At 36.2% G+C, this 25086-nt stretch overlaps 1 protein-coding gene across 1 annotated transcript in view; it reads right to left on the bottom strand.

Moving 5' to 3' along the window:
* The window catches only part of PIAS1 (protein inhibitor of activated STAT, 1), a 108143-nt gene that overhangs the window by 63103 nt on the left and 19954 nt on the right, over positions 1 to 25086 (bottom strand). The window contains exon 2 of the mRNA XM_004687640.2: positions 8149 to 8593. Coding sequence (XP_004687697.1) covers positions 8149 to 8593 — 445 coding nt within the window. The remainder of the gene's footprint in view (positions 1 to 8148; positions 8594 to 25086) is intronic.

Here is a 25086-nt window from a genome sequence, read left to right on the forward strand (position 1 = left end):
TGAATCTTCTATAATTTATAGTTCTCTTTCATTCAAGTAATTTTAGAACTTAAAAGTTTACATATATAAGATACTTTTGGTTATTTTTTCCTACTGTCTTGAGGCCCTTTACAATATTCACCTTGATTTTAAGGCCCTCTACTACCAGACAATATTCTGAATTATTTTCTTTAAAGTAAAAAGGTTTTGCCTCTCTACGATACTAGGAAATCACTTTCAAATTAACTGTATTTCTGTTATTTCAAGAGAATGAACCTTAGCAAAAACCTGCAACCTAGACTGGACAAGAAAAAAAAATGGCTTTTCTTTAAAATTCTTAGCTTTTGAGTTATGAATAGTTCATTTTAACATAATAAACATTTTAAAATCAGAAATGAACATCGAGGTGATAAATCATAATTCTGTACTACATATTGTGAAATTCCAGACTATCCCAAACTTACTGTCTAAATAAAACTATTTCATTTACACAGCATGTTCTAGTAGAGATCTAAACTAGCAAAATTAATACCAAAATTAACTGATTTTAGTATTAATTGCTCATTAATTGTTAAGAGATTAAATATAATTAATTTTTTTAAAGATTTATTTATTCATATAGAACTGGGGTACAGGCCAGATAATGCAGAGGGTGAGAGGATTCACCATAGAGCTGAGTGCAGAACAGCAAGATCGAGGAAATACACTGCTGAGGGGAGCAGCGGGCGGGTCAGGAGAGGTCTGCCAAGCCATGTGGTCACCTCCGGGGCAGGCGGGAATCGAACTCATGTGGAAGTGGCTTTAGATTCTCAGTGTTGTGCTTTAACCCGCTGCGCCACCAGGGAGGACCTTGATTAATTTTTTAATAAAGATAATATTGGCTTACAACGCTGTACTGTTTCAAATGTACAGTTTCAGACTTCACACTTGGCATCTGTACATATCACTATACCTTCAAACCCTCTTTCAGTGTATGTATGGAATACTAAAAACTTTAGATTTCTTGATGAAGTAAATTTCAGAAATCCCATTTTTAATGAATTCTACTAAAAATAATTCAAGATTTTTCTAAAATTGAAATGAGAGCAAAAGATGTTATATTATTGTTAGATGATATTAAAGAACAACTTAAAGTATCTTTTTAATATATTTTTTACAATTTATTTTATTTATGCATAGAAGAGTTGGGGCATAAGCCAGGTGTTGGAGGGCAAGAGTATTCACCAGAGACAGAGTGGGGGTCAGAACAGGCAGAATGACTAAAATACACTGCTGAGGGGAGCAGTGGGGGAGACAGGAGAGGTCTGCTGTGCCATGTGGGTATCACCTCCCTAGCCAGGGATCGAACTTGTGCTGTAGTGCCAACCGCTTTCTAGTGCTAAGACTTAACCCCTTGTTCCACTTAAGGAGGCCCCTTTTTATTTTATTTTTAATAGCTGGTATCACATACTAAAGAAAGTAATGAGTTAAAAGCTAAATTACTTTTTCTTTAATTCTCACTCCTCTCCTTAAAACTTTTTTGAATTACCTTCTTCTACTCTCAGCTATCACTTTCATAAACTTAGCTCTGATATCTCAAAGTTACCTGGAGGCTTAAATGGGGTAAAAGCTCCTAATAGTGCCTGGCAGATTACATGCTCAAAAAATTTTAGTTATATAATTTCTCTCCTCAAGCCACTTTATTAGAGATTTCACAACAATTATTGTAACTGAGCCTCAAAATATTCCACATTAATAGATATGTTGTAGATTAATATTCTATTAGTAAATACTTAGATTTCTGATTGTTACATTAGAAATAATGTTACAATGAATATCCATACTTTCTCAGGCTATTCTCAAGGTTCCCAAGGATGGAATCAATAATTCAAAATTTATTTTTAAGCTCTTGCTACATATTGCTACCAGCAGTAAACACACACTTTAACAAACCTCATCAATACTTAATAGAAACGCCTTTAAGTCTAACACTACAGGTAAGATTTTAAACTTTACAGATATTTTAAATTTTAAGAAATAGTGAAACTTGAGTATCTTCAAGTTTCCAAGTCACACTTCCCCTTTAAATAATTTACCTATTCACACATTTTTGTCTTAACAGTTTTTCCGTATCCTCTCTCATACTGATTTGTGAGTTATTTCCTTCAGTCTTAACATTTGATTCAAATATTTTTCTCTTCAGTATTTACTTTTACACTTGGGCATAGCTGTTTGATATTGTTATGTAATCAATTCTATCATTTCCTTTGTGATTTATGTAAACATAAATTGCTAACTCTGCATTTAAACTTTACATGACGGTAATGGAAAAAAGAACAAAATGCTGCGAGGGTATTGTAAGTGGTTTTTCTCTGTAGTTCTTATCTTCTGAAATAAAATCAAAGTAGTAACATTTAAAAGTAGAAATAAAATACTAAAAAATATATTTCTGAAATAAACAATGGAACTCTATGAACTGCAGAGAACATGTAGTGTGAAATGTATTTGTGATAAATTTAGTTTTTAAAATGTAATTCAGCCTTTTCATTTTTGCCTACTTTGTAGTAATCTAATTCTAATACTACATTCAGCACTTATATTCTTTTGCACTGCAGTATCTCCAACTTTGACACACCTACTGGTTATTATTTTAGTCAATAAATTTATCAGGGTAGTGTCAAAGAATTAGAATGACTGATTTTTGCCTACTGGGGTCATCTGCAGTACTTAAATATGGTTCAAGAAAAGGAAAGACTTTAAATTATCTTCCAATCACCCAGTTATCTATCACTAATAAAATTTCTTTAAAAGGGGAGGGATGTGGTTAGTCAAAATCAAGTTCTCCTTAAGTGCCCCATGATTACTACAACCAAGTCCTCAAGCTTGCTTACTGGCCTGCAGCTCCTCATGGAAACCAATTTGTGCCAGGGAGATTGGGCAGAAGTGGTACAGAATGCATTGACAAGTTCTGAAACACTGCCTTTCAAACACTATATGCATACTACATGTTTTATCTTAAATTCCACATCAGTAAAATTTTTAATTTTGTATTTCCAATTATACAAAGGGATTCTTTACTGATTCTGTTTAAGACAGGAACCTTTCCAACTTGGGGGGACGTGTATGGCTCTTAGTCCCCAAAATTAACACTCAAGAACACAGACATCTATTTATTAAAAATACATTAGGGTTCCTTCAGGCTTCCAGGCCACTACATAGACAGTAATTAAAACATTTAATTCACTAGACAAAAAGAATACTACTTACAGAGAAATATTAGATTTAAAGGTAAAGCTTAGATCTTGTTTTAAAATTCTGAAACCAGTGTTGCCAAATTAGGAAGAAAAGTTTCGAGGGAAGAAACCCGCCTACAGAAAAAAATTAGTGCTTTTGATTTCCAAAAACTTCAAGTACAGAACAGCACAGCTTGTGTTGAATTGTTAGAAGGCAAATTTCTAAAAGCAGAGTAGAGTGAAATCATAAAACCTTTGAGCGCCCTTTCTAATACTTATCAGAGCTTTCGTCCTTGAATTTGCATCACCTGATCTCCAGGCACTGGCTATTAGGCATGTGGAGGAAGGCAAACTCAATTATAAAAAATGAGAGAAGGAAACTGTGAAATCTAATCCAATGCCAGCAGAGCTCTTGGCAGAAACACTGGTAACCAATGTTATTAAGATGTAGCAGAAACCTTACCCACACTGCTCAAAACAAGATGGATCATTTTAACTATTTAGAAGTGCTGAAGCATCTGCTGCTTTTTTTTCATAAGGCAAAACCCAAGTTTATAAATATATCTTTAAAATTCAGACCTTTTCTATAAATTATACATGTCTTCCCAAGCCTAAAATAATTCTAAGTTTCTATATAACATATTGAACTTTAAAAAGGAAAGGGATCCACCTTGCTTTCTAAAAGGTGTTGGTCTTCCCTAGCAAGTACTGATATACTGATACCACATCAGGTTAGAAGAGAACAGGGATCATGAAAATCCAAATTATATAACCTGGACAATCAATACTCATGATGTCTAATGGAAAGGTGAGATTGGCAAACACTAAAATTTAAGAATACACTTTCAAGAATTTTTTTAAGTCAAAAACAAATGACTCCTTTAATCACAAATTGAAAAACAACAATTATGTACTCAATTAAAGTATGTCTCAGACTCTTCAGTGTGTAGCATGCAAATACTTTCCAAACATTAGGACACTAGGAATAGGAGATAATTCTTCACAGATAATTTCTAATATTTTGACGAATTTTAATAAAAAACATTTTGAGAGAAAATGAATTTTTATTCTATCCTCACTACTTACTGTAAGAGAAGGTGGGGGGAGGTGAGGACAGAAGGAAAAAAAGGATTGAAATGAGTTTAAAAAGATAAAGATTACAAACAAAAATTAAATGAGAAAAGAAATAACTTGCTCATTTCACTACTTCTTCCCCCACCCTCCACCCTTCACCCACCCCTCCACTATTATAATCCTCCCAAAGAAGTGAGAGGGAGATAAAAGTAAATTTCTAAAATAAAACAAAAACACTCAACCATAATCATGACCCACACCACTTCTCTACAGAAGAAACCACTTAAAGTTATTCTTGAACAAGAGAGCAATTAAACTTCTAATTTCATTGTCTTCAGAGAGTTAAACAAGAATGTTATAAAAGAAATCAGTAAAAGCTTTAACTCATCTCCTCTCAGTTGGACCAACTGACGCTCTCCATTGTTTCTAGAAGACCTCGTGACCAATGCTCTAGTAGCAAGCTGACTGCTGGAGCCTTAGGACCACTTTCTAGGGCTTCGGCATTTGTTCGTTCATATTACGTGGTATGCTAACCAATAACCAAAATTTTTTATTCTCCAACTTGTTTATTCCTTGTTTCACATGTAATTATAAAACTTAAATATTAACAAAAAAAGAGATGAAATATAAGAAAGCTGCTGTTTGAAAACTAAACTGAATGTAATGCAAAAACAGAATAAAAGCAAGTTAGTTTTGGAAAAAATGCTATGGAATTAGACAAGTTACAAAATTTTTTTCCCCAGTGGTAATAAATTCTGCACTCAAAATGCTTCATAAAAACCTTTAAATACCCCCTGTGTAAAGGATTTTAAAGCTGGGAAATTGGCAGTCTCAAAGAAAACCCTTGACTTTTATTAAAAGATTGGTATCAAATAATCATTGTTTTACACTAAAGTTAAGATGTTAAATTATTATGATCATCATCCATTTTATCAATTAATTCCTGGTTGAAATTTGACTGGATAAAAGCAGGTATTACATCCCTCAGTAATCAACTAGAGTACACTGGATTAGAAATAATGCTCAATCTCTTTAACAAATAGTACTAGTACTAGGAAAACTAGACAGCCACATGCAATAAAAGAATGAAATTACATCACTCAAACACCATGCAAAAAAATAAATTGAAAATGGATTAAAGATATAGACATAAGACCCACAACAACAAATATGCATAAGAAAACATTGGCAAGTTCCTTATATTAGTGATAAAGATGTTTTTGGAGATTCTATCCTTAATACTAGGGAAATAAAACCAAAAAGAAAAATTTAAGGTTATTTCAAATTAAAAAGCGTTTTCATAGCAAATAAAAATATAAATTACTGGTAACTAAAAAATGAGTTGCCAGGAGAACCTATATAATTCGGAAGGCAGGCTGGAAGGCCAATTGCTCTCTTGTTTTTCTGGATTCAACTTGGACCTAGGAACTGGGAGGACACATGTGGAGGAAAGACATGTAGAGATATTGGAAGAAATACTTAGAAGAAACGTGGGTGAGAGATACACAGGGAGGCTGTCATTGGCAACAACAATGGCAGCCATTATCTTGGCTGTACTTTGATTTTGATTTTTGCATCTCTCCTGCCTCAGCTCTTTGGGACCTGCCTAACCTCTTCCCTGTGGTTCCCAGAAAGTTCTGCAGATGTACGGCAAGCTTTTAGGTCTCAGTAACCCTGCTTTGGGCCAAATCTGTCTGACTGGGCGGGCATTCACCTATAAGGGAATGGGTAATTATTGCAATTTTATTTGGAATATTCTTTCTTCCCTATGAACACTAATTGTATTAAAAATCTTTCATATCAAGAGTGTGTTTCCTTTGTGTATACAGACAGCCCTTTCAAAGCATGCACCCCTTAATAGCCTGGGGTACCTGGGTGCCCCTCAGTCTCATGTTAATCTAGCATAAAAAGACTGTGCAGACAACTAGACACAGCATATATATCCCAGCAAAGTTATCTCAGTAAAGGTAATTTAATATTCTCTTAAGTATAATTAAATTATCCAATATAATTAAGATTGTGTCCAGTTTGACTTTCCATTCTCTGTAACAAAATTTAGATACATATGTGAGTATCATCTATTCACATTGCTACTTGAAAGTCATATTAGTAAAAATTAAAACAATACATTAACAGAAGAAAATGTGAGAACTGGCAATCAATGAAAGGCACTAACATTTTTTCCTTTTAAATTTTAGCTGAAAATTTTGTTTTTTAACAGAGAACATATGGATTGGTATATAATCTTACTAAGAAATGAGCTAGGATATATATGGACATAAATGTACACACATACCCCCGCAGTGCAACAAATGTGTGGGGTTATATATATGCATGTGTATATGTAACCTTTTATTTAAAAAGTTTATATTAAAAAAAGTTTATATCTATCCCGTGTGCCCGTACACACACACACAGACACACACACACACACACACACACACACACACACACCACAGACAATGAGATGGCTATAATATATCAATGTCGAAAAGGCAAAGCCATAGGATAGTATGTATAATATGATTCCTTCTTAAAAAACAAGAAACCTGGTGACAGCACACAGGTGACTGGGTGATGGGAAGTCCACAGGGATTACAACTGAGATGGGAAAAGGCACAAAATGATGTAAAAATAAACTATTATAATAAAAAAAAAAAAAGAAACCTAGCTTGCTTGTATACTTAGAAAGTGTGCACATACACTAAGCTGGAAACAATTTTAATGCTTTCATTTTTTATAAATATATATTTTGTAAATATGTAGTAGGTTCTCAATAATTATTAGGTTTTCTTACTATGGCTATTTTAAGATGTGATACAAAAATCCATGTTGCTTGCAAATGTCTCCTATGATCTTCATTTATTAAGATAAATTTTGCTAAATTTCCAGTCCAAAGAATTTCAGTAAGTGTTCTCAAAATTGACTGTTCAACTGTTCACCAACCCCCCTGCCAACCAAATATTTAATATTTTCTAATAAAGATCAGCAAGCTTTTCCTGTCAAGACTCAGATAGGAAGTATTTTAGTTTTCTCAGACATACATGGTCTCATATATATTCTCTTTTGTTTAGTTGCAAACCTTTAGGAACAGAAAAATATATTCAAATCCACATAAAACCAGGTGATAGGCTGCCCTGGCTTTGTCAGCCATAGTTGGGCAAACACTGCTTGAATAACAATGAACCAGCATCTAGAAGTACGATATTTTAAGTATATCATACTAAAGGCATCAGAGATAGGGTCAGTTTTATTCTATGTTAATAAGGCAGCATTATAGCCAATAAAATTACAAGCTGAGACACTGAGTTCTATTAATATGCTGGATGCTAATTAGATGGGAAAACACAACAAATAAAAGTTTCAAGTATTTGTTTTATGGAACCATCATGTGTGTGCCTGCAAAGCAGACATATCCACTTGAAAAAGTCAACTCAAGTTGAAATGATACACATCAAACCACAAATCTCCTTTTACAATAACTAAAACTATCCATTTAAATCATTTAAATAATCACAACTCATTAGTCATTTGTTTTTAATGTCATCAACCCATAAAAATTAAGAACTGAATTCAGAGGTTTCGACTTTTCAATTTAGAAGGGTACTGCAAAATACTAATACAAAATATTGATAAGCAATCCAAAATTACTGTATTTTTCTGAAACACCTTAGTATTTACTGTCAGTAACTATCACTGGGAACTAACTTGACTGTTTTTCCCCTTTGTCTAAACATAGATTTTCTGTATTTGTTTTCTATTATTGTCATCTAGATGTTATTTCCAAAAGCAAAGTTCATTGCAAATAGCTGTCAAATTCAAAGTCTTAAATGAAAATTTATTCCCCAAAAGTAACCAAATAACCATTATAAAGTAATCTTACCTAGACTGGTGGGTTTTATCAGTTCATCCAATAAATCATAAAAGGGTAATTTTTGAAGTTTTATATCCGGATGGACTGGATGAAGAGCTGATGTAAGATGTGGGAGTTCCAGTTCATGTTTAGGTCCCAGAAGAGAAACAGGGAGTAACGGTGATGATGCAGGGTGACCATCATAAGTGAGTTGTGGAATGGTAGATGGAGACAAAGTTGCTGGCATAGGACTTGTGTGTACGTTGGGGATGGACAAGTCCGCGGGTGTCATGATTTTCTGGGGGAACCGCCGCCTATAGAGTTCTTTAATTTTCATTTGTACAGCAGGACTGCAGCCAGCCTTTAGCAAATGCAGGGCTTTTGTGAGAAGTTCGTGTTTGCGTCCGTGCTTGTTTCTCCCAGCGTAGCCCAACAGTACTTGGAGTTCAGAAACTCTAAGGCTCATAACCATTTGCTTAGAGACAAAACAAAATGTAATACATTAGTATTCCAGTAATATAATTTGCAATATTAAGCAGTACTTTATTATAGCCCCTTTGTCTTAATGGCTGCTTAAAGACCAACTCATTTACCATCAGTTCTAGATACTACAAACTTAACTTAATCATTTAATATAAGTAACTAAAGAAATGAAAAATTAATACCATAAATTCACTAACTTCTACAGAGTGTTATGAAAAATTTAAGATAAAACATACACCAAGTGGGACCATATCTCATCTTATTACTGTTTTGGAGAAAACTCAGGTATTTATCAAGCACTTACTAAGACTCCAGGAGAGTGCTATTGTAGATGATAAAATATAATGAGCTAACTTTGTTTTCTTGGGGAAATTATATAAGTATATATGAAACACACAAATAGCCCAACTCAAATACCAGATTGTGGGCAAAATATAAAGAATGTAGTATCAAGTATTGCATCTGTTATTTTCATATGATGCACTATCTAATCTTAACAGTTCTATACGGCATTAGTCTTTCTCTTTACATATGAATAAACCAGCTCAGAAAGGTTAAATAACTTACCTAAGGTCACAGAGTTACTAGGTAGCAGTCAAGATTCAAATCCAGATATATACATGTTACTATTAAAGCCCATGGTTTCCCACTAACCCATTAGGAAAAAAAGACAGCTCTAAATGTTGCTGATTGCACTCATTCAGCTCTCAAGTTCTACATGCCCTTAATTCAGTCTACATGCCCTTAATATATGAGGCTACAGTAAAGAAATCTACTTTTTTTTTTTGAAATCTACTTAATTTTGCTTAACCCTGTGTTCCCAAATTTACTTGTCAGTTTCTCCCTCCACCCTACCCTGCCAAATATGGGCAGGGAAGTCAGTATCCATGGATGAATAGCAATTTTCTCCTTTTTAAAGCAGAGGAAAATTAGAATCCACAAAGAAGAAATAAATGGCTAGCCAGGATCACACAGCTATTAATAGCAGAATTCTGACTTTGCCATCACTGTTAGGATATAAAGACAAATGTAAGCCTACCATTTACTCTCTATTTCCACAACTGTTTAATCTTATCTCTTACCAAATGCTAATACATAAAAGCTAAACAATCTCCCCAAATTCACTACCATGTCCTTTGACAACATGTTCCCATGCCAATCCACCAAAAGTTCTTTGCAGGTTGCAAAAAATAAAAAATGACCAACAAATCATTTTAAAAGTTTTACATATATTACAGCTGCCTAATCAAGGAAATATGAACCCTTACTTCTTTAGCCTGGGAAATGCTTGTTGTAACCCCAAATGCTTGTTGTCTTTGTTCATTACACCTAGCAGAACTTGACTTCTCACTACTCTCACTGGCTATTTTCATACTTTTACTTTAGTCCTTAGCCTGTTTATATAAGTAATTCCATGACCAAATTGAGGACCTTAAGGGCACAAGACCATCCTACCCTCAGTGTCTAGGGCCTGACAAGGGTAATGCCTAGACCATCACCATGGGTGAATGAAAGTGAGTCACCTAAAAAAAAAAAGGTTGAGCATGAAATATACAGTGGCAAGTGGTTAATATATAGCTGTAAATAAATCCACATGGGGCCCTCCATGGTAGCACAATGGGTTAGGATGCAGCACTGCAAGCTAGCAGTACCAGCTTCAGTGTGAGTTCACTCCCAGGCCCCAAAGGTTATCCACATGGTGCAGCAAACAGCTCCAGTCTCCCCCACTGCTCCCCTCAGCAGTGTACTTTCTTGATCTGCCTATTTTGTTCCCTACTCCATCTCTGGTGAACCCTCTCACTGCCTCTGCTCCAATGACCTGTACTCCAGTTCTATATGCATAAATGAAGAAATCTTTAAAAATTTATAAATCCACATGAACTCCCAAACTCTGATGTTTCATAGTAAGTATGCAAAGATATCTATAATAAAGCTCTTAAAAATAAATTCAACCCCAAATTCTGTGAATGTTTTTCTTTAAAGAGATTAAATAATTACTAACTACAAAGTCTGCAGAATACCAATCTCTACCTGATCTCCAAAATGTCCTCTAAGAGTACAAATAGTTTTAACATTTTCATTACTTATTTTAAAAGAACAGGGAAATTTTGGAAAATTTAAAAAATAAAAAGAAATCAGACTCCAAAAGAAAAGCACTATGGAAAAGTTTCCACTTTTAAACAACACAAATAATGCTTTAAAGATTATAAGTTAGAAAACTTAAGTTGGATTTAGTCATATTATGTACTTTGTTTCACAGAGAAAAACAGTACAAATTTCAGAAAGAGAAAATTGTCTTTCCATTTCAACCCCATTCTCCTTAGTCAAAAATAAGCAATGACCCTCCCTGGTGGTGTAGTGGGTTAAAGCACAGCAATAAGCTTAAGCCTCTTCTGCATGAGTTTGAGCCCCGCCTGCCCCAGAGGAGATCCACACCACAGGGCACGGCAGACCTCTCCAGTCCCCATCCCGCCCACTGTTCCCCTCAACAGTGTACTTCATCGATCTGCCTGTTCTGCTCCCCACTGTCTCTGGTGAATCCTCTCACCCTCCACATCTCTGGCCTGTACCCCAGTTCTGTATGAATAAATAAATCTTTAAAAAAAAAACAAAACCAAAAATTCAAGGATTACCATAAATTCTTCACTGAAGGAATCTTCTGTCTCTACTCTGTGGGCATACAGATTTAAATACAGAACAGAAGTATTCTTGTCTTGGTGTAACAGGGTGGTCCCTAGGAAAAGGGAAAGTTTCAGGTTCCCTGCCCCACCCAGAAGGAGGGTGGAGCTGAGCAGAGGAAAAGGAAAGAAGAGAAGGTATCAAAGGAGAAGAAGAGAAGGAAGTTGGATGGAGAGCCAGAAGGATACCTAAGGAAGCCACATGGAGCAGCAAGCATGTGATGAAGAAACTGTGCTTGTTTCCTGGCCCTGGACTGGTTAAGGCAGATGTGGGTGAGAGACCTGTAGGGAGGTGACTGTGGCAGTGTTTATCTTGATCTTGATTTTGCTCTTTTCCTCCCAGATTTGTCTGGCCATTTCTGACCCTTTTCTATGGGTCCCAGCCAGAAGGTGCTTTAGTCTTGTGGCAGGCTTTCAGGCCTTGCTTTGGGCCAGTCCCTTTTGGGTGGACTTTTGCCCATGAGGGGATGGGTAACTTCAGGTGTTTGATGCAGAAGTTATATTCTTTGTGTTCTCTATTGTTTACTCACTGTATTAAAGCCCTTATTCATTAAAGTTTATATGTTTTGTTTTGACGCAGTAGATGGCAGAACCCACAGACAGGCAACCCAATTCACACTGGGGTGTCCTGTAACACTAGGTTTTGTGGAAAATACACTGAAATTTCATAGAAAATAAAATTTCTTGAAGATCAAAAGAAAAGTTAACGGCATAACCATAATTTCGTTTTTACAGGATGCATAATTAACCATCACAATTTGCAGTAGGTATTTTCACTCTACAGATGGGGAAATGGAGACCTAGCATGATTAAGAGACTTGTTGCAGATATGAGGGCAATCTGGCTTTGACATCTGTCACCCAAGCAGGGAACCCTTTCTCCCTCACTTCTCCATGGGCCATCCTCCTCCTGAAACTGCACACACAGTAAACAAAGTGAAGGGGCCGCCTTCCCTGAAGTGAGACAGATATTTCTGTCAAGGATATGAGTAGCTGCTCATGCCAGCCTAGGAGCACCAAACAAGCTCTCCAGAAACTTGTTGAATTCTACTACAAATGCTGTGCTTTTAGACTGACACTGTCTTTTAGAGGAATAAACCAAGTGTCTTTTAATTAGGAAATGGAAAATCTTTTTATTTAAAAGATTAACTTAGTTTATAGTCAATCTGTTTCTAGTTTCAACATTTTGGCTCTGAAAAAATTAGTGGTTAAGATAAGAATGTACTACTGCATTTTATATCAGGTATAGTGAAAGATGAGTGCTATCTATTGCTTATGACACAACTGTTGCATACTCTTAAGGCTGTAATAAGCATGCAGTATTTTTAAACACTAAATAAAAAGGGACTGGAAACAAACATCTGAAACATCACTCAACAAAAAGCTTCAGAGAGGCATGGAGCAGTCAATTCACAATATAAAGTGTTGACAACAAAGATGGAAACTAAACACTTAAATCTAAGATGTTGAAATGCAATATATTTTAATCTGCCATGTGGTTTAAAATCTCCATTTGTTAGCACTACAACAAAATGAATATTTATAACTAAAGATAACATAAACCACTACTACTACTACTAGAAATCATTACCTCCTCAGAGGGCCTTCTGCTGACATTATCCCCAAATTATACAGTCCTCAGAATCCTAGGGAATTCAGAATGTTTGAGAAACATGTGTACACACACACACACACACACATACATACACGGGTGTGTTTGTGCGTGTGTATTTTCTACAATAGTTTTGTGAGGGCTATCTTTTTAAAATTAATTTCTTTAATAAGAAAGACATGTACATATTTTTACAAGAAAAAGAGATAACCTTCATCAGACTCCCATTTTGCCTATCGCTGCAGCAGTTACTTTCAAGTCTTTTTAGTTATTTCTTCTGGCAGTTTACGCTTTATTACATATAGTATGTCCATATAACTAAACTTTTTTTGTTAGGAAAACGGTTTAACTCTCATCTGTCTCCTCACTTGTCCATCTTCCCAAAATGATTTTGATTTGACTAATCATAGATGTTTACTTTATTACTATGATTGTAAATAAGTCACAGCTAGGCTTTTTTGTTTGTTTGTTTCACATTACTTTCCTTATACTTAATAACTGCATCACTTTATTTGCTTACTTTTCATCTCCAAAATCTACTTAAACATGTAACTTTCCTTCAACATAGTCAAACATATCAAATAAATCTGTTGTAATTTCTTTTAAAAAATATACCTCCTCGGCCCTCCTTGGTGGCACAACAGGTTTAAGCACTGAAGTGGCTGTGGTCAACCCCATCAGGGGTGACCCCATGGGCATGGGAGACCTCTCCTGGCCTGCCCACTGCTCCCCTCAGCAGTGTATTTCAATCTGCTTGTTCTGCTCCCTGCTCTGTCTCTGATGAGTCCTCTTACCAACCCCCCACACACACACACCTTAGGGCTGTACCCCAATTCTTATATACATAAATAAATAAATCTTAAAAAAATAGATTAGATAGGCAAAGACACAGACAGACAGACAGACAGTTTAGACTGCTTGCTTTCTAGGCTTGGTACCAGCTATGATCACAGAATTTCCCTTTAGCTTGTACTATGAATTCCCTTGTCTCTCCTTCCCTACTGAACCTCCTGTTTCCTTGTTCTCATTTCCTCTTTCTTGCTTCTCTCTTTCCAGCATGGTTTTTCCTTCAGTAGCTTCCTGAAAAGGGGACAAGGCAATTACATTTTAAAATTCCTTGCATTATCTGAAAATATCTTCATTTGCCTATACTTAATAACTGAGCTTAGTTCAGTACATAATTCTAGACAGGAAAGCATATTCTGTCAGAATTTTGAAGCCTTTTTCTTCTGGTTTCCAGTGTTGTTGTTAAAAAGCTGAGCATTTCTGATCCCCAATCTTTTATAACCCCCTTAAGAAGTTTATAGAAGGGCTCTCCCTGGTGGCACAGTGGGTTTAAAGCACAGCACTAAGAAGCTTAAGCCACTTCTGCATGAGTTCGATCCCTGCCTGCCCCGGAAGAGATCCACATGGCGTCTCAGACCTCTCCTGACCTGCCCACTGCTCCCCTCAGCAGTGTACTTCATCCATCTGCCTGTTCTGCTCCCCACTCTGTCTCTGGTGAATCTTCTCACCCTCCGCATCTCTGACCTGTACCCCAGTTCTGTATGAATAAATAAATCTTAAAAAAAAACAAAGTTTATAGACGTCTCTCATAAAATGTGAAAGTTTATAATGTCATGTCTTAAGATTGGGTTGGTTTAAGTGTATGAACTGGTAACTACAGAGACTAAATTTTAGAGATGCATGTTCTTCAGTTACTACTGTAGTTTTCTTAGAGCAATCTTTCTTGTACTTTTTCTATCCTCTTTCTTGAATGCCTGTTTTTTAGATACCGATCTAAGTATGTTATGCTAATTCCTAGACTGATCTAATTTTCCTTTACTCCATTTCCTTTTTTGCATTTTACATCTCTGTCTTTTAGCTCTATTTACTGGAAATTCTTAGTTTCTAACTATGCTAAGAAAAAATTTAATTTCCATGATCCTTTTTTTTTTTAAGATTATTTATTTGTGCATACACAACTGGGGTACAGGCCAGAGGCTCAGGGGCAGCGAGAGGCTTCACCAGAGACAGAGCGGGGAGCAGAGCAGGCAGATCAACGAAGTACACTGCTGAGGGGAGCAGCGGGCAGGTCAGAAGAGGTCTGCCACGCCATGTGGTCACCTCCCGGGCAGGCGGGAATTGAACTCATGCGAAGGTGGCTTTTAGCTTCTCAGTACTGTGCTTTAACCCACTGTGCCACCAGGGAGGGTGATCCTCTTTTCTTTTTATTGTTTTCCTTTTCTTTTCTTTTTTCCCTAAATCTCATTCCCATTTTGCACAAATGTACACTTTTATTCTCTGAAAACACAAATAAAGTACTTGATAGTCTTGTGTTCTACTTCCTATGCTGTTTCTATAATCTCTGCACCCTTTTTTGCTATTTGTATTGGTCTGTCATTCATGCTTGACATTTTTCTTAAATGAGAGGTTATATATTTATACCTAAGAGTAACACACTAAAAAGATGGTTGAAGATCTGTGAGTGAAAAGGGTAGGACACTTCCTTCTAGAATGACCAGGGAAGAACCTGGCTATTTTGAGAACTCCTTTTTTCTGATCACTTTTAATAGAAAGGAATTCTCCAATCTCCAGCTTTGGCAGTGTAAGGTTGCCTTCTAGTGTTCTCAGGGCAGAGTAAGGGGATGGAGAGAGACGAAGGAGAGGCTCACCCATTCAACCAGACATTTCCCTTTAAATCCTTTTCATACATGTAAAACTTTACATACATGTAAACTCACATAGCTATCTATATGTGTATGCGCATATATATATGTAAAACATTATTCCAACTACAGAGACAAACAACATTCTGAGAATGACAAACACAACACTCAAACATTATAAACAAGTATTATAGACAGAGAGCTTTTGCAATTAAATTGAAAGTGCCAGCTTTATTGTCTCATTAGCTATAACCTCACATTATTAAAGGTCAAATCTAAATTGTGAATAAGAATTAGGTACTTCCTGTTTAACAACATAATTATTCTCATTCACACATCCTACTGCAGTGGTTGGAGAATTAGTCATACAGCAGATTCTATATTATAAATCTTTATCTGCAATCAATTTATAACCAACCATAAACCAGAATGAATACTGAAGACAGACAAAATAAGCATTTAACAATGTCATAATATTTCCTTTATACTGCTTGTTTTCTAACCACAAAAGCAAAGAAATAAAAAAATTATAATTGCACTCATTAAAGTCTGTACAGTACAACAAAAAAGTATTTTTATTTTCAAAGTCAGATTCTTCATTCAATGGACTGACTTCTGGAACATTCTTAATCCTCTCCATTTGAAATAGGTAATAAGCAGCAGTTACATTAGCAACTTGTCAACAATGTCCAGTTCAACCAGAAAACCTAGTTACAGTTTCTACTACTAAAGCAGCACATCAGGCTGGTTACATACTTCTCCATAATCTTGTTCCACCCAATTTCTCATCTTTATTGCTCAATACAAGATAACTGAAAAATGATCTACAGTGCTTCTATGCCTCCTCTCCTGGTCTCTATTCCATTATAGGGATTGTATTGAGTTCCCACAAGATGACAAAAATATGGAGCTCTCATTCTCTTTTAAGCAAAGTATAAAGCTAACTCTGTTGAAATGGTATGCCATGACTGACTTCTGACAGCTAATTTAAACATCATCTCCATTTATGTACTACCACATTTCATGAAACATGTGAGCAATGTCCTTAAAAAAAAAAAAAAAACTTCTAGATAACTTGAAGACTAAAAATAACTAAGCCAGCTCATAACATTTTAAAATTTGGAAAAAATATTTCTAATAAAAAGACAAAGTAACTTCAAAGTTTAGTTTAAAATTCTCACACCTCACCAAACTTCATGCAAACAGGAAATACAACTAAATTAAAAAGCTGCTCTGCACAAAAATGTTAAACAAATGCCGTTGGATCAATGCACAGCACCTAACCATGTATGTACAGAGGGGTAATCTAGTTGACAATGAGCACATAGGGAAGGCTAATTTTCGGAGAGAGACACACATAAACATCTCATTCATTTCTCAAAAGTTACTGAAAACCTACTTTGTGCTGGGTAGTGTATTAAAAAATAGGGTGTAATACATAGAGAATTTGGATTCTAGTACTGACTTTGCTACTAACTTACTGAATCACAATCTTCTCAGGGTCTATTTAATAGCTTCAAAAAATAAGAGATTAACTATAAGTTCCAGATAGTCTTTAAAATTCCTAAATTCAGAGCCTCCCTGGTGGTGTAAGGGGTTTAAGACGCAGCACTATGAAGCTATCTGCAGCCACTGCACCATGAGTTTGACCCCTGGCCAGAGAGGTGACCCACATGGTGCAGCAGACCTCTCTTAACAGCAGTAAGAGATGCTTCCCTCAGTAGTGAACTTCAGTAGACCCGCCTGTCCTGCTCCCCACTCTGTCTCTGGTGAATCCTCTTACCCTCTACCCGCATCTGTGGCCTACACTCCAGCTCTTATATGCATAGATTTTAAAAAAAAAAAAATCCAAAATTCAATAGTGGCTCAACTCTATTAAATGAAATCATTCTTTTTATTCTTCTACTCTTCTAAAATCTGTACAGTCAATAAAATTTGTTTCTATATTAGGAATGTTTTCAATTAAAATTTTAAGTGGATTCAGAGTAAAAATGATAAACCTAATATAGTGTTAAGTGTAATGTTGTTAAGTATTTACAATATTCCAATTACAGTAGTTACAGTAAACAAGATTATCTTATTTACCCCTCACATGAACTCAAGAAATAGACCACTGTATTATTATTCCCACTACATGGGTAAGAAAACGGATGCTACACCTGATGCTAAACAGTAAATAAGTAATGGGGACAAGATTCAAACCTGATCTCAAACTCCAGAGGTTAAGTTCATTACAAACAACATAAGCGTCTTGTCATTGATCTCAGTCAGGGCAGAGTATGTTATTACACTGGGACAGGGGCACTAAATGACAATTAAGAAATTTATACTGTACACAGTGAACAAGTCATAAGAGTAAATACGTATTTGGAGGCAGTAAAAATATGACTATAATAGTATTTAAAATGATTCAAGTAGCCATTTATAAGATGGATAAAACAAGAAAAGACCAACAGAAGCCTCCCTGATGGCACAGGGGTTAAAGTCTCAGCACTAGCAAGATACTGCCAGCCAGGCCCTCCCTGGTGGCACAGTGGGTGAAAGCATAGCACTATGGCGCTAGACAAAGTTACTGCAGCATGAGTTCGGTCCCTAGCCAGGGAGGTGACCCACATGGCACAGCAGACCGCTCCTAACACTCCCACTGCTCCCCTCAGCAGTGTATTCAGTCAATCTGCCTGTTCTGTTCCTCACTCTGTCCCTGATGAATCCTCTCACCACTCCTGCACCTCTGGCCTATACTCCAGTTCTCGTATACATAAATAAATAAATCTTTTTTAAAAAACTCTAAAAATGGGCCCTCCCTGGTAGCACAGCAGGTTAAAGAACAGCATTATGAAGCTAATGCGACTTCAGCATGAGCTCAATTGCCACTCCAGTGGGTGATCCACATCAGCGGCAGACCTCTCCTGACCCACCCGCAGCTCCCCTCAACAGTGTACTACATCAATCAGCCTATTCTGCTCCCCACTCTGTCTCTGGTGGTCCTCTCAGCACCCCTGCACCGCTGGCCTGTACCCCAGGTTCTATATGCATAAATAAATAAATCTTTTAAAAAAAAAAAACTAATACTGCCAGCCACTTTGGCAGTACCCCAAGAAGTACTTTTGATAGAGGAAATAAAAGGAGGACTAAAGAAAAACTGCAGGTTGCATTCAGATTTTAGCTACAGATAAACCTTTTAAAAATTAGTACCTAACATGACCATGATAATAATCATTATTCACTTTTCAAATAAAATATGGAATATAAAAATAAAGTGAGCTTTAAGAACTTAAGATTCTATCAAAACCCAAAAAGATTTGAGTATTCTTTCCCAATCCATCCACTACCCAAAAACAAAGCAAAGTTTTAGACAAGGTAAGAAGTAGGAAAAGAAACTATACTCTGAGGGGAAATTAAAAAGGCTAAAAGGAGAAAGCAAGCACTAACAATAACAACAAAAAGTCTTAAATCATAGCCTTCAATCCTGGTTCATAAGAGTAAGGAAAAATCGTAGAGGCAAAGTAAAGGCTTACTACTTTAGAGTTACAAGTGTAACCTACTCAAGGTTACAGAAGAAAAGTAGAGCTCAGACTCAAAAGGCAGATGCCAAAGTTCACACAATGTTGCAGATTACAAGCTGACAAACAGTTGTGAAAATTTGAAAATGATGATTTTGGATACAGTGGAATCATAGAATATGTAATATAAAACTTCAAAACTGGCTCTCCCTGGTGGCGCAGTAGGTTAAAGCACAGCATTAAGAAGCTTAAGCCACTTCCGCAGGAGTTCGATCCACGCCTGCCCCAGAGGAGATCCACATGGTGTGGCAGACCTCTCCTGACAAACCCATGCTTCCCTCAGTAGTGCTTCCTTGTTCTGCTCCCCGCTCTGTCTCTGGTGAATCCTCTCACCCTCCGCATCTCTGGCCATACCCCAGTTCTATATCAATAAATAAATAAATCTTTAAAAAAAAAAAAAAACTTCAGTTAAAAAAAAAACTTCAAAACTCTTGTCCAGTTCTCCATCTAATACAAATCTAATACTGAAATACCTAACAGTTTTCACAACCCAACCTTAAAGCAGCCTACAATATCTAAAAGCTCTATGAATCGAAATTTCTTTCTACTGGTTCTAAAATTTTGGCCTGTTGGTATATCATAATTTATGCTTAAAATATGTTGAGGGTTCATGTTCTTCATCTGACTTGGTTCCTAGACCCTTCCCACATGATCACTGTTCTTTGGGAATTCTGCAGTCTATGGTACTAATTTTGTAAACAGTAGCATTATTACCTCTCTTATTTAAACACAGTATTGTACTCATGTAACCTAATAAGGCATTCACATTTTGGGTGATTAGTTTGTTTCCTTTGGGCAAGGGGAAGGATGTGGGATGTGGTATGTGATATATGCTTTTGTTTCAGCAGGGAGGGGGAGTTGTAACAGTTACTTGTATTAAACCTAACTTTAACTGATCTTTTTTACAGCTGTTAAGTTAAACCTTATGTTCTAATACAATTATTTTAAAAGTACAACCTTAGTGCTTTCATTTTTTTCAGTTTATCACTCCAATCTTCCAAATCTTTTTTAAAAACTGTAACCTACATCTTCTATTGTCACATTTATCACAATGTAGATCAGAGATTTTCTAGACTATGTCTTTCACTGGAATTTGAGTTTTCAAGGACAAGCACTTATCTCTATATCACCTATGCTAAGTATAGTACATGACACTTAGTAAGTGCCCAAGAGATGGTGGCAATGAACTAACTTATTGTTAATTCTGTCATCTAACATCTCCCTAGTTTTGTGGCATATACAAAATCCAAATGTTCTACCTCTTAAATGTTTATAGATGACCCTTAAAACTTGGGATATAACATGGGCAAAACTACAGCACCCTGGGGACACATCATAAGGACTGCCTCCCAATAATAAGTTTGAGGTTACAAATGAGACTGACTTTTCAATTACTTATGATTCAGATGACTACTTCCCCCCAATTTTAACTAATTATTCGATAAATACTGTCAGGGTATACAAGAAAATAATTAAGGTTATTGTCCAGAACTGATTTATAGACTTCAAAGGAAAACAAGCTTAGAAAGAGATATACATAAATGTTCTAAAATCATAGGAATGATTACTCACAACACACAAAGAAGTATTATTTTAAAAAAGTAGCAGGAAAAAGCTGTGCAAGTCTTAAAATGACAACTTGCTTAAGCATTCTTTTAAATTTCATCACAAATCTATTAATAACATCCCTACCCTTTTTTATACAGGACACTTTCACCTAGTTATTTTACTTGGTATATAGGTAAGAGATATTTACAACAAAAATATCCTTCATTTTAAAAACTGTTAAGCTACCACTATGTTAACATTCCCACAATATTTTTTTAAGGTTTATTTATTTATGCATGCAGAACTGGGATACAGGCTAGAGGTGCAGGGGCAGTGAGAGAATTCACCAGAGACAGAGTGGGGAGCAGAGTAGGCAGATCAACAAAGTACACTGCTGAGGGGAGCAGTGGGCAGGACAGCAGAGATCTGCTGCACCATGTAGGTCACCTTTGGGGCCAGGGATGGAACTTGCATTGAGATGGCTGCGTCTAGCTTTCAGTGCTGCACTTTAACCATGGGGCCACCAGGGAGGGCCCCATGCCCAAAATATTAATAACAAACAAATAAGTAATGTTAAATTATTGACAATGAAGAGTAACTTTTTAGGCTCAAAAGTGGAGGGTAGGGGTCTTAATGGTGTGGTTAATGGGCAATTTATAAGCTGGTCAAAAATATACATAATTATGATAAGATTACTTTGTCTGTGCTGCCATTATAAAGTAAAATACAGTGAGTTTACAATAGTCAAAAAAAGACAACAAATTGAAACTCACTCTTAGTGCCATACTTACACATACAACAAATCAAATTCCAGAGCACTTCTCCAAATGCATTAAGAAGCCTATTTCTCTTAAAAGAAGTTCAATTTTTCAGTTTAAAATAAAAAATGTGGAGACAAGTTCTTTGTCAAAGGAAAAAGAAGACCTATCACTATCTCCTAAGTCTGACATAAAGGAAGAAACAAATACAGGCAATTTGTCTTTTCAGCTGAAATAACATGTGAAATCTTAAAAAAAAAAAAATCAGTTTTAGTGCTCAATCCTCAAAGTTTCCCTAACAACAAAACTGCAGTATTTTTTTGGAAAATATAATTGAGATTATATCTTTTTAAAACTGCAAATTTTAATAGCCAGCTGCCTAGACATCATCAATCAAAATCCTAAAACAAAACAAAGAATTTAACAAAGAAGCAATCTGGGGGCCACCCTGGTGGCACAAGAGGTTAAGTCTCAGCACTATGAAACTAAATACAGCCACTGCAGCACAAATTCCATCCCTGGTCAGGGAGCTGACCCACATGGTGCAGCAGACCTCTCCTGTCTTGCCCTCTACTCCCCTCAGCTTTGTCAATCTGCCTGTTCTGCTCCCCACTCTGTCTCTAGTGAGCCCTCTTACCCACCCACACTTTTGGCCTATACACCAGTTCTTGTATGCATAAATAAATCTTAAAAAAAAAAAAAAACCAATCTGATTGGACACCGTATGTAAAGAGCACCATTTAAAAGTCAGGATACTCTAAACCAGCATTTCCCAAACTAGGTTCATAATATGAATTGATATTCATTCAGAAGAGAAGTCACAAAATTAAAATTTCTGTAATTCTTCACTATGCCCTCCCTTCTCAAATCATACTGACACACTAAAGGTCCCAAGACCGGCAGAAAGAAATATATTAATTTTGCACCTAACATTTTGCAAGTTTATTTGCCCACAAGATCCTTCTTTATCATTATCATTTTTTCAAATAGTATCATCTCGTTTCATAGTAGCTTGCAAAATAATAATTCTGGAAAAAAATTCAAGATCTTTAAGTTTCTCTAGGAGTTCCAGTTTATGCCAGTTCTAGCAAAGTTATTAAAAGGACCACTTCCACTCTTAAGTGTCCACCTTGATTATTAAATGATATGTGCTCACTCTAGAATTAATATTCTTAAAACTAAACACTTTAGGCCCTCCCTGGTGGCGCAGCGGGTGAAAGCACAGCACTAAGAAGCTAAAACCACTTCCACATGAGTTCAATTCCCGCCAGCCCCGGAGGTGACCACATGGTGAGGCAGACCTCTCCTGACCCGCCCGCTGCTCCCCTCAGCAGTGTACTTCGTGGATCTGCCTGTTCTGCTCCCCACCCTCTCTGGTGAAGCCTCTTGCCACCCCTGAGCCTCTGGCCTGTACCCCAGTTGTGTATGCACAAATAAATAAATCTTAAAAAAAAAACTTAAAAAAAACTATAAACACTTTATAAAACATATCGACTGCTTTTACCAAAAGTCAAATTAACATAATACTGCATTCGATCAAAATGTTAAAGGATTAGATCCCTTTTTCTCAAGTTTCTCAAAGAGTTCTTTGCTAATAATCAAAATCTGTATTTTCAATATACTCTGGTCTACTGAATTCTTGCTAACCAAACTCATAAGCCAGATTCAAATTGTAAAAGATAACTGTGATTGGGCCCTCCCTGGTGGCACAAAAGGTTAAAGCACAGCACTATGAAGCTATCAGAGCCACTGCAGCAAAAGTTCAATACCCGCCCAGGGAGCTGACGCACATGATGTGGCAGACCTCTCCTGACCCACTCACTGCTCCCCTCACCAGTCAGTTTCAGTAGAGCTGCCAGTTCTGGTCCCCATCCTGTCTCTGGTGAACTCTCTCATCCTCCACACCTCTGGGCTATACCCCAGTTCTGAATGCCTAAATAATAAGTCTTTTAAAAAATATATATCCGTGATTGCATAATTCAAAAAAGAATCTATTATTGAATCTAGTTGTAAGAAAAGGAAGCCCTTAAAAGTATTAATGCAGTCCATAAACAAATATGTATAAGGTTTAAAAGATTAAGAAATTATTTCTTAAAATTTGGCTTTGTGAGAGTTCCTCAGAATGCTTGATTCTATCACTAAGCAGCGTCTTCCTGGAGGACCTCCTCTAGACTTAAGTTAATAATTTCTAAATTAAGTTAATAATTTCTAAATCTTTACGTTCAGTCCAGCCTGTATCTTTTGAACTACAAATTCACTTCTGTTAAATACAGCTAAGTAATCAACATGTCCAAACCTAACACAGTAAATTTCTCTCAACCACCTAACCACCGTCTAAGTGAGAAACTTCTATAACAACTTCTCCTTCACTTTTATTTACCAAATCATGTCAAGTCTGCCACCTTAAAATATCTAAGTACCTATAACCACTTTAAATCAAACTACCATTAACTCTTCCCTAGATAATCTAAGGGATCCAACTGTTCTGTCTCCAATATTATTTCCTCCAAGTCATTTGACACATCAGTGATCTTCCTAAAATTAAAATACTAGTCTGATCATATCACCCGCATGCTTAAATCTTTCAATGATTCCCATAACACTCAGGATTTAATCCAAACTTCTTAGCATAGCCTAAGATATACTTCATAATCCAGTATATGGGTCACTGCCATTAACCCCCCCTGAACTGCAAGATTTTTTTTTCAATGACAAATCCCTTCCTTCTCCCAATCCATGTTTTTTCTTAGCTACCTCCAACTCACTCAAATCTCAACTTAGATGTCATCACCTTTGGGATGCTATTCCCAGGCCATTCTCAACATTGGTAAATTTATCATTTTATGTGCTCTCTAGTTTAACTAAATAAAACACTTATGCTATATGTAGAGAGGCCTTGTTTATTTCTCTATTATCTACCAAATTATAATTCTAACTATACAAACTGTGTCTTGTTCATTTTTAGCGCTTAAGTAATGATAGTCTGATATCTGCCAATTATTATGAACCATACTAGTTTGTACAAGCCTATTAGAAATTATATATAGTCTCTCCCACAAATGAAGCCACTAAAGAACTCTTCCCAGGAATTGCTTATACATTACTGGTATCCAAACAATGATTTACATATTTTGGGTTTTTTTTAAATAATATAATAGTTTACTTTTTATATCATTTTGTGCATTTTTCCATCTCATTTGTAATCTCCATGGGCTTCCCATCACCAAAGTACCCGTGTGCCATCACCACAGTCCAGTGCATTTCCCCCCCGCTCCACACTGTTTCTGAACCCATTCCCCACTCTACCCCCATAAAATGTCTCCAGTATACAGCTATTGTTTTCTCACCTGGTCCCTTATAACTCCTGCTATGAGCAAAACCATCCGGTATTTTTCCTTTTCTGTCTGGATTATTTCACTAAGCATCATCTTTTCCAGCTCCATCCATGTTGCTGCAAAAGGCATGTGTTTATTTATTTATTTATTTATTTTTGGATGCTGAGTAATATTGCATTGTGTATATGTGCCACATCTTTTTAATCCAGCCATCCACTTTTGGGCATTTGGGTTGTTTCCATGTCTTTCCAATTGTAAATAAAGCTGCAATAAACATGGGGGGTATAGGTATCTTTTTGAATCAGTGTTTTTGTGTCTTTTGGGTAGATACCTAGGAGTGGGAT

This window comes from Condylura cristata, unplaced genomic scaffold (assembly GCF_000260355.1).
Source record: "Condylura cristata isolate star-nosed mole 26May11 unplaced genomic scaffold, ConCri1.0 scaffold00023, whole genome shotgun sequence".
NCBI classification, from domain to species: Eukaryota; Metazoa; Chordata; class Mammalia; order Eulipotyphla; family Talpidae; genus Condylura; species Condylura cristata.